Consider the following 11,900-nt stretch of genomic DNA (forward strand, 5'->3'; position numbering starts at 1 on the left):
AATATATGTTGTTCATTTAATCAAAAGATTAATACTAATTGATACTTTGAACAAACATTTTCCTTTTTTGACTTCTCTGACTGCCGCTTGTAGAGCACAGACTGAGTATTTATTTGATTATTTTCGTGTCATTTGTCTTAAAGAAATAAAAAGAAAATCTAAATAGATGTATTATATTGATGAATACAATGATTCTCAATTAATGAGGTTGAATGTTACAGAGTTATGAGTTGGCGTCAGTACGAATTGACCATAAAACAATAGTTGTTCGCAACCTAATCCATTAAAATAAAAATAGAAAACAGGGCAAGGTAAATGTAATCGCTTATTTTGACAGTTGTAAAAAAAGTGAATGGTAGTAAAAAGCCTTAAAGGTAAATGAAAACATCGCTCAAATTGTTAGAATCTTATAAAACAAAACATTTTGATGACTTATAATATTCTAACTGAATTAACCACACATTTATCTGGTAAAATATTAAATTTGTATTTGGTTCAATGAATCTTCGTCTGCAGTTGCGTTTACGAAGAAAAGGCTGTCAAGTTGGAAGTTTGCTAATAGAATGTATTCAAATTGGACTTACTTAAAAGAGGACCCGATTTCAAATTAAACGATTCAACCTTGAGTAAATTTAATAATTTATAAAAATTGTTCGAGAATTGGTTCCGTTCGATAATTGGTACCCTGAGGCTAATTTGGTTACACAAATATTTCTTTCAAATATTTACTTTTTAACCCGTCTGATGATATATATATATATATATATATATATATATATATATATATATATATATATATATTGGATTTATTTAAATCTAAATGTGTTTTATTTGATTAAACGCCTATATCTATACACAAGTGCATAGTCAGTGGCGTTTAACAACACATTGAAAAATATCATAAAAACGTACAGAGCATAAAATAACAATCAATTTACAAATAAAAAATCCCAATAATCAAGCATTTGAAAGATAAACATATAAAATAACGTGATTGTGATTAAGATATATAAATCATTCGTTGTATAAATGAAAATGTAAACTAGTAAACTAATATAAATTAATACTATATAAATGAACATAACTTTTTGACTAATACACGCAAAGAATACAAGTATATTTGTGTGGCAGTGAACATACAACATGTAATCATGCATGCGTACTCGGAGTATGTAATGCGAAGGTTACGGAAACATTAAGTACAAATCACTGAAATAATATGTTTTAAGATTCTTTTTAATTATGTTAATATTGTCAGATTTACGAATATACGATGGTAAATCGTTCCACAACTTTGGACCAATGGTAGAGAAACTTATGTCACAAAATGATTTTCGTTTGTTGAACGGGAGTTCATAACACCCATCCAGTCTGTCAGCGGACCTCATGCCTGTGCGACTGGGTGCATACGGTGTCAGGGGTTCTTTTAAGTACCCTGGTGCTCTTGAAGTATGGCAGTTATACATATAACACAAAATGTTTAAGTTAATTCTGTATTTAATCGGTAGCCAGTGCAAGTCAAATAACGCTTGTTTGGAACTGTCGAAGTAACAACACCAAGTTAGTCCTGGATCGACGGACCATTACCAAAGTTCGCTATTGCAAATCAATATATGTGACTGGTCGTCTCCAGATAACGTCTGCAGATATATTGTACAGCATACAGCTGAAAATATCAGCTTCAAAAGACAATCTAGTTAAGTGTAAAGATTCATTGATATTCGCTGTTTGAACTTTCTCTATTAATCAATACTAGCACACGCAAACCAGAATCGCTCTCATGATAGCGTTCCTGGGCTTGTTTTAATATATTAATATTATTACTCGATGTTTTATCAATATTCGTATGCCCATGCATAGTTGTGATGCATATAGGCACCATTAAAGGCTTTGAATTCGAGTTAGTGACGCGGGGCAATCAGGCCATATTCTTTTTGAAAGCAAAGTTTATAGAAAATGCTAGAAGGATTATATTTTTAAAAGGTTACGATGTAGTTCACGCTTGACTATGACGTTATTGTAAGTAACTTATGTAACCTGGAACAATCTATGTAACCGGTATATATGCTAGCATTGTTTATGATACAAAAATTGACGGACACGACATTCATGCTTTTTCCAGATGTTTTATTATTCCCTCCGCCACCATCGTACGAGGAGTGCCGTAAAGGTTACCCTCCATACCAAGCAAACGACCCAGGTCCGTCTGTAGATCCGGGCATTCAACTCACAGCTCCACAGTGTCAAACATGTGGTCAATCCATTGGGTACGCGGCTCAGCCGGGTTTTCAAGCTGGGTTCCAACCTCCGCCCGGATGCCAGCAAGGTGCGCCCCCGTTCTTTTACCAAGGTCAGCCTTGTTACCCAACGCCACATCCGTACACAGACAGACCTTACCCTAAGGGGTCACACAGTGGTCAGCAGCCTTTCGGACAGCATATTCCTGGACAGAAATATACTACAACAGAAGTTGTGAGTAATTGAATGATGTTGTATTTATGATTTTAGTCAATTTATAATGCGACCTTTTTAATATGACTTACAGAGTTCTTATTTGAAATGAGTTGTCATACATCAGTGTTCATAGGCTGTAAACAGTTGAGCAGTAGAGTTATTGTTTGTTTTGTGGATAAAACGTAATTACATTCGTACGCCATGTTTGTATGACAAATGTCTGTGCATGCATCGCTAACTAGATACCGGGTAGTTTAATATATTTTTTCAGATGGTCTATAATGTATTTATAGTAATAACATTTAGAACCGATCCCCATTTCGTTTCAATAAATTATCATTCTTACGACACTTAGGCACTAAACAATATGTGTAGTATTATACTCGCGCGTCACTTGCTGACGCTCATTCCTGCTGATACTGTAACTATCTTTCTAATCAAATAATCGATCGTCTTTGCAAGAAAGTAAAGACAAGCTAGCGCAACATCCTGCATGTACATGCATAGCATGTTGTGTTTATTTGTTTCTGGTGGATTTTTATTACAATGTATGAAATAAGGGTTTAACATTCCCACATAGGTTGATGAAAACAAATAGTCGTCGAAACGCAGCTTGTCTTATCTTCTGATCCGCATGTAACAATGTGAGCTAGTGTATTGAGTTTTATGCTTAAATTGTAATTATTCATAATGTCTTAACAGTTCGTGTTTCATACCATATTATTTCTACCTAAATGCTACACATGCGAGCAGTTGTTTCAGGTCGTCTCACAGCCTGTTCAACAGCCAGGAAATGAAGTTACCATCAATCCACCTCCAGACTACATGGCTCTCGCCATCCTGGCAACCTTATGTTTTTTCCCGATGGGGTTTCCCGCCATATTCCACGCGTCGACCGTAAGACAAGCGTTTATATGTTAATGCTAACAGAAGCAGTTAACATGTTGTTTACTCATGGTTTTGACGACGATTAGCGAAAAGATCATATTAAATGACAAATAATAGTTCGTAATGGCTGAATCTGTGTCCTTCACATTTATTTATGTTGTAAAACACATCTGTACATTAATAAGACTTTTGATGACACGATAAGATATTCTCTCACCTGACCCCAAGAACTTGGTCAGGTCAGTTTGTGTTGGTCATCCCTGTGTTTGTTGGATTTTTCATTTAAACGACTTGTCAGCCGCAATAAGTTTTACGAAGTTTTACATAAATTATACATGGTTGTCCATCTTTTAGATTTGTTCCAATCGTTCCGGTATGGTTTATATGCATATATCAACAGCAAAAGAGTTTCATGTTTTGATTTTTTCCATTATAACGACGATCCAAATTAGGTTCCACGGTTATCCTGGTTTATATTTATGTTTACAGTACATTGAATACAACAAACGTTTCCTAACAAACTGTACGACCGATTGGTTCACTATTTGTTCTGGATTTTTTTATTGTGTAACATCGGTAAAGTACATACCTTAACTTTATGCGTGTTAGAATTTCTTAAATACCATCCTTTATATATTTCAATTAATATTATTCTTTGAGAGACATTACTTTTCAACCCACAGGCAAACGAGTGTGCGAAGAAAGGCGACATGAGGACTGCAGAGACATTTGCTGAGTCCGCACAAGGCCTGATAATTGCAAGTTTCGTCGTTGGCGGAATCGCCATCATACTCGTCATAGTTAAGTTCGGGTTTCTTAGCAATTAGTCATTAAAACTCAGTGTCCGTACAATATTCTGAACTACATGATATATGCGGCGGACAATCGGCCCCATCGGGATCAACAACAAATAGTGTGACCGCAATGTCCAGCTGTGTGCGTGGCACTGTTCAGTAACTCAAGTGAAAACAAAATATACACAATAAACCTGTTAACTGTAACGTGTGTAAATTCTGACGAGAACATGTGCAAAATCACGTGGCAAAAGGTAACGACGTAATCTGACGCATGCAACAGACCTCCATTATGTACACACCGGTCTTACTGACCTGTGTTTACGCGAAAGGAATTGTGGGTAGCACTTCTTTTACGAATGAAAAGTGAAAGCGAAAGAAGGTCAGATAAATCATGCCACTAATAATTGCTATCCGTCTTAATAGAGATTCAAAGTCACATTTAAACATAATACAATTACATCTCTTGTAACAACATTCAATTTTAAACATTTCATTATTAACATTTTCATTCCTACGCAGAACTACTTTGGCGGAAGCATACATCCCCAAACCAGGGGAATTTGATGCGTCTTAGTATAGAGGTGACAATAACGTAGTGACGTCACCATCTATGTATAGAATGACAGACCTCATCCCGCCATTTGCATGAGATCATTCAACAATCTATATGCCCTATGCTTATCCTAGACATGACTAATCAGCGAAACGAGCAATGGGCCATTATTTGGTGTGTTCTTCTGGTCTAGTTTAACGTTGGTGCCTATTTGTATATATATTTAAGTAAATACTGTATTGAGCAGCACTTGATGCAAAACAAACATAAATTAATAATATCCTTAGTAATATATATTATGTAGTATGTGACTTTCGGAAAGGCAAGCTTTATTGAAAAAACAACAACATTTGGACGACAATTTTCGCCTAAACTGATTTTTTAAGAAGAGACTTTCTTTAAACTAAACATGTCATATAAGCGGAAGAGTTGTTCCTGGTTATCCTGTGCGGGCTAATCTGGGACGACACTTTACGCACATGTATTAAACCCCCTTTCCACAGCGCATGGTCCATTTGAATCCCTGAACTATGTGGCAGTGTGATTGCAATGTTAACTCATAAATTAATTAATTTAATATTAACAACATTTAGGATATGTGATTCAAGTTCGTATTTTTTCTCATTTCGGATAGTGAAGTTGTATCTCAGGCATGCAAACATACGGGTTGATATTACTTGGTTTACTCACCATTATTTAATTGACAGTATCTTGTACATATTTAATGGCGGGCTTTTTTTAGATTAGATCTAGCATGATATGATGAGCAAAGGTCAAGTCAAAGCTATACGCCAATAAGACATTCACCCCAAGCACATCGTAGCATTACGTTTTCAAGAATTGAGATAGTTTAAGTGATTAGCAAGCTTCCTTCCCTCAATCAAAAGCTTAGGTTTAAACACCACATGTACCGGATAGTAGTGTGCTGAAAGATATTCTGTTGACATCATGCATGAAATGCAACCAATAAAGCATATGCGTTAATATAAATTTTGACTTATCGATTGAACTGGTTCTGGTGACCTCTGACAAGAGGCCTTGGAAGATTACGAAATTCTGATAGAATATGCAATTAATTTCCAAATGTATATCAGTCTAGCTAAGTGGACATTTTGTTATCTTAATGAGTTTATTAGTTATAACGCTCAGTGAAAGAAACAATCATGACAATCGAATTGCGTGTGCATGAAACCATTATATCAAAGATATTCATAATAATTAAACTTCTAATTTTTAAATTAAACTTCTAATTTTTAACCCCTTTTCGATCGAGTACGACTTAACGATGTAGTGTAGAAAGTGGAAAGCATATACATGTAATGTTTGTTCCGGAAAATCAAAATGTGGGACAATTGGACGTAAACAGATAAAACGTATAATTTAACATATTGTTGTTAGTGCAACTGTCCCATACCGAATTTTAGATTTCGGATATGAAATACATAATATTGAATTTGATAATACGGTTCAGTAAAAAAGTAAAATAATTTATTGTTTTAACAACATATATATGAATTTTACTAGAATATTAAAAATAATCAATAAAGAATAAAGAATTAAAACAATAAACATTGCAATATAATACTGAAATAAAATAGCTAAGCCATGTTTCGGTCTGTCGATAGAAAATAATAAGATGATATATTGTATGTTGGGCATTATACTGTGTATAAGTACGAATAGACATAACTGTTATACAATTATTATTATGATCAAGTATATTTACGAAAATAAATTATGCAGTGTCCGATTTACTTCCGACACGTGTTCATAGTAATTAGTTATATCATTTGGTTTAAAGCAGGAAGAGTAATTCTCTCTCATATTACATATTTTACTAGCGAATGTTCTGATTATTTATATATGCAATAATTATGATAGCCTGATATTGAACAATTCTCAATTATCTTCTTTGATTTACTAATTACTCATATCACCACAAATCCGTTAAGTCTTAAGACACAACTTAAATGCATATCGCTTTTTTCGACATCTTGCGGTTTAACACTAATATTAGCAAACCTAAGATAAGTAGATTTGAAAAACGTCAAGTCGAAATATGTATCAATTATTCGTATCATAGTGACAAACACATTTAAGTTGTTAACAGCGTTTGCTAATCAAATTTTTATACACTGCAGCTATGTCATATGCCGGAAAAGCTATGCTCGAACAAACCCTTAAAATATATGATAGTTTACGTCGCTTATTTAATGATGAATACACGGGCATAAAGGCAAAATTAAACGAATTCATTAAATTGATGCATTACATTACTCCTTTTTTAAAGTTTTAATTTTTTTTAAACGGTAAACCCATAATTTTGCCGTTTATGGACACATTTGTAGATATCCGTAATTGATTCATGTAAGAATACACCCAAACAATTACTTAAAATGTATGAATAAGCAATCGCTGATAAGGTATAGTACGTTAATTACCCAAAAATCATTGTCATTATCATGATGAGCATCACAATTATCATTAATATCGTTATCACCATCATCTCGTCCACCTCAACCACACCCATACATTTTTTTTCCGTCATCTTCCATCCATCAAACTGACAGTGAACAGTCTGTCCCTCTTTCTTATCAAAGCGCTGAAGGCACTGAAGTTGTTCGCTATTGAATAATTTCAGACGCAAATCATTTTGCAAAATTTATCGCAAGTTTGAAATCAACACAAGCCATTCACATTTGTAAAGAGTGTGTCTTCACGCACGGGTCGAGACTTTGTGCACTTTGTGACACCATATACAAATTTAAAATATACAATAAGATAATTGATTTAAATAAATAAAAAATAAATCGGCGAGCAATACTTTTTACTCACAAATTAGGTAGTCATAAAGACAGCCCTGTTGACCCGTACTTTGTTGTTTATTTATTACTTGTTACCCTAGCAGTTCACACGGTGACTACAAATCTGACCTAAACATTGGTATAGAGCACTAATGCGCTCTTTTGGCTCTGTTTTACCCAGCTTTTCACCTGAAATAAATCTAATTGCAGTTTTCAGGGTCAGTACTCGTTCACTAAATCGTCCGGGGAATATATCATTAATTATCAATACACACAGTTTTGCTTTCAAGATGAGAAAACAAACAAATAGTATAGGGTCACGATAAGAGGAAAATCGTTTAATTATCCAACCACAAATGTTTGCCGTACTTGGTCAGTATGTCTGAAATCGTTCCTCAACGATGGAAAGGCTGCCATTATTTACAAGTTTGCTACTTTGAATTATATTTTGTATCAAAAAGCACTGTGCTTAAATGTGCCATTTAAAATCGCAATGAGATTTTTAATGAGCCACGTCATGCGAATATGGGTCTTATTCCATATGCGCCCATCATATGTAAAGACCAATCAGCCTGCGCATCTCTCAGTCTGGTCAGGAAGTACATAATGAGACCATTACACAATGGGTGATTTTATAGCGAACAGCATCGCATCTGAGCAGACTGCGCAAATGCACAGGTTGGGTTTACGATACGCTGGCCGAATCGCATAAGACCCATTTTCGCTTTACGCGGCTATGAACGCTTGATTGTAATGTGTCGAAAGAAAATTGCATGTAGATCAAATATCAACAAACGATATATTTCGATAATGAAGAAACAAACTTATAATAGGGCATGTGGGGACACATATGATGTGCACTCCCGTATTATAATTTTATCTACTTACACTAATGTGTGGTACTCCCGTAGTATACTTGTTATATACTTACACTAATATGTGGTTTGACAATGATAACATACACTTCATGCGGTTAATATGCGACTAACAACTTAACAAACACAATAACTAAACTTGAGCTTTGATTATATTTATTTAGAAACGATTGCAAACTTTATTTCAAAGTCAGCATTTACGCTGACTTACTTTTTAAAAGATATGTATGTAATATTTAGTTGTTTTTTTATTTTTCGGTTTAATCGATTATAAATTTGTTGTTGTCTATACTATGCCTGTAGTTATTGGTGAACTCATGTTCAACGTTTTATTAATTGAGAACTGTGAATGTAGGGTGGTGCGGTGTTCGAGTGGTAACACTCTGGTCTACAATTCTAGAGGTCCTCGTTTCAATTCCGGCCGGGGCACTGGACATTTCAGAAATGCTTCAAGTGTTCCCACCCAACTAGAGATGTACTGGTATGAAACCAAGGTAATTCTCGCGTGTATCGGTGCTATACACTGAGAACGTAAAAGAACCAAGGGATCTATTCGCAAAGAGCTAGGGTATCGCACCCGGATTCCTTGTATCCCAATACTGTCTCTTCCGCTTGCTGTCTCTTCAGCAAAAACCAAAGGATCCCATTGGAAATCAGTGCTTGCACTTTCATGGGTTATCCTTGACTGCAAGGTCAAAAGAAACACAACAATGTAAACAAACGTAACCTTCTACTATTGCGTTGATAGCACCCGTGAGTACAAAACATCGCCGCTATCTGTTGAGAACAAAAGAATGTTTCCCAGTCATATCAAATTCAACCCCGCTGTAGTAGACTTGTTTTTTAGCATCTATTAATAGCCTCAGATTATGAATGACCTGTGCTGAGCAAAAATACTACAAAGCACGCTAACCCCAAGTACGATGCGACTATGACTGTTATTATGCAAGAATATAAACTTCCGCGAAACGTATTATTCGCAAGCCTTTGTTAACTTTTATTAAAAACCCACTAATAAAACTTTACATATCTAGAAGCCGGGACCTTATAGTTGCAATTATGAGAATTGACCTCAAACTAAAGTAAGCAAAGGAAACGTAGCACCTAGTAGACCATTTTTTTCTATGTGCGAACGCAGGTTGAATGTTAAGTGTGCTGTTCACTATCGTAACTCACTATGTGAGCGTACCCGTCGCTTGGTTTGAGGCAAACAAAGAATGAACCACAACATAAGTATAATATGTAATGGTATTAAGCAGCATTGTATTAAATTCTCAAGCAAATCACATTAAAACTAGAGCGACGCTGGCCGAAAGTTTGTTATTTTGAAATAAACGTTTCTTTTTATGCTCACCTGAGCACAGCGTGCTCACGGTAAGCGTTTAGGATCACCTTTTGTCCATCGTCCGTTGTTCGTCGTCAACATTTTGCCTTGTGAACACTCTAGAGCCCACATTTCTTGTCCGATCTTCATGAAACTTGGTCAGAAGATTTGTCCCAATGATACCTCGACCGAGTTTGAAACTTGGTCATTTTAGGTCAAAAACTAGGTCACTAGGATAAAATAAAGAAAAACATTGTGAACTACTGTAGAAGTCACATTTGAAGCCTAATCTTCATGCAACTTTGTCAAATTGTTTGTCGTAATGATATTTTGGCTGAGTTAAAAAATGGTTCCTGTCTGTTGAAAAACATGGCCACCAGGGGGCGGGGCAGTTTTACTTAAATGGCTATATAGAAACCTTGTGAACTCTCTAGAGGTCACATTTCTGATCCAATCTGCATGAAATTTGGTCAGAACATTAGTTTCATAGGATACGACGGTTGAGCTTGAAAATGGTTTGGATCGGTAAAAAAACATGGCCTCCAGGGGGAGGGGGCATTTTCCTTATATTTACATACTAAAAAAAGCTTGTGAACACTCTAGAAGTCCCTTTTTTTGCCTAATCATTATGAAATTTGGTCATAACATTGGTTTTGTGTATATCTCGGACGAGTCGGAAAATGGTCATTATCATTTGAAAAACATGACAGCCAGAGGGGTGGGCAGTTTTCTGTATATATATATATATATATATATATATATATATATATATATATATATATATATATATATATATATATATATATATATATAGTTCAAAATGTGAACAGTCTAGAACACACATTTTTGTCCAATCCTCGTGATCCGTCAAGAAACATGGCCGCCAGGGGGTTGTCCTTTTCCGTATAGTTACATGTTTATAATAAAAAATGCTTGTGAACACAATAGAAGTCACATTGTTTTGTACAATCATCATGAACTTTGGTAAACACATTGCTTTTGTGGATATCCCGGACGAGGTCCAAAGTGGTCGTGATCAGTGAAAAAACATGGCCGCCAGGGGTGGGGTAGTTTTCTTTATATGTATATAGTATAAACATGTGAACAGTCTAGAGGACACATTTTTTGCCTAATCTTCATGACATTTGGTCATAAAATTTGTTTCCTGGATACGATGGCTGAGTTCAAAAATTGTTGTGATCCATCTAGTAACATGACCGCCAGGGGGGGGGGTCATTTTCCTTATATTAATATAGTAAAAAAGCTTGTGAACACTCTAAAAGTAACATTATTTTGGCCAATCATCATGGAACTTGGTCAAAACATTGGTTTTATTGATATGTCGGGTGAGTTTGAAAATGGTCGTGATCAGTGGAAACAAATTGCCGCCAGGGGGTGGAGCAGTTTTCTCTAAATGTATGTAAGAAGTAGTTTCCTTATATATATATTTTAAAATAAATCTGGGTATTAAAACATGTCCGCCAGGGTGGGTTGTTTCTATATATGCCTTTTGTGAATACTTTGAAACACCGTATTTTTAAAGTCAGTCTTGTCATACCAATAATTTGAAATATTTGCTGAAGAGTTTAAATCTTTGTTTCTTTCCATCTTAGTCTCACAGGTTAGCGACCCAGGGCCCTCTGGAGCCTCATGTTTTATTACAGATTTATAATTTGATTTTTGTGCGCAAACTCTCTGTTGTTTTACACCAATTAAACTTGTTCAGAGCGTGTAAATATATATTTTTAAATTGAACACAGTCATTATCGAACCAGTCCGCATTCTTAACATGCGCTTCGTTGTTATAAGAAACATTTTTATAAACAGTATGGTTTAAAAACAACGGATCGGCTACATCACGCATAATTGTTGTATAAGAATTCAGCAGTGAATTTATAGAAACCCTGTTTTGTAGACTATTACTATGCTAAAGGTTAAGTTTTTATGTTCGGTAAGTCGACGTAATAATAGCACTTCTGAATTTATCCCTTTTAGATAGATCCCATTTTATTTTCACATAATGTTCATATATCCCTTTCGGATAATCAAAATTCACATGTATCGAACAACCAATTGGTGTACGGTCGCTATATACGTTAAGATCTTCAACCGCAAAACTATTAATTCGCGAAAAATTGCATACTTTTGTGAGCAGATAGCCAATTAACGACGCGCCTTGTTGCGATATAAATGTAAACTTGTCTG

General features: G+C 35.1%; 1 protein-coding gene across 1 annotated transcript in view; it reads left to right on the plus strand.

Annotated features, from left to right (window-relative positions):
- The window catches only part of LOC127879733 (proline-rich transmembrane protein 1-like), a 94,901-nt gene extending 88,967 nt beyond the window's left edge, over positions 1–5,934 (plus strand). Inside the window, exons 4-6 of the mRNA XM_052426750.1 lie at positions 2,123–2,472; positions 3,208–3,351; positions 4,026–5,934. Of these exons, the coding sequence (XP_052282710.1) occupies positions 2,123–2,472; positions 3,208–3,351; positions 4,026–4,169 (638 nt within the window). The 3' untranslated portion in view covers positions 4,170–5,934. The remainder of the gene's footprint in view (positions 1–2,122; positions 2,473–3,207; positions 3,352–4,025) is intronic.
- Positions 5,935–11,900: the final 5,966 nt, after the last annotated feature.

This window comes from Dreissena polymorpha, chromosome 4, assembly GCF_020536995.1.
Source record: "Dreissena polymorpha isolate Duluth1 chromosome 4, UMN_Dpol_1.0, whole genome shotgun sequence".
Classification (NCBI taxonomy): Eukaryota; Metazoa; Mollusca; class Bivalvia; order Myida; family Dreissenidae; genus Dreissena; species Dreissena polymorpha.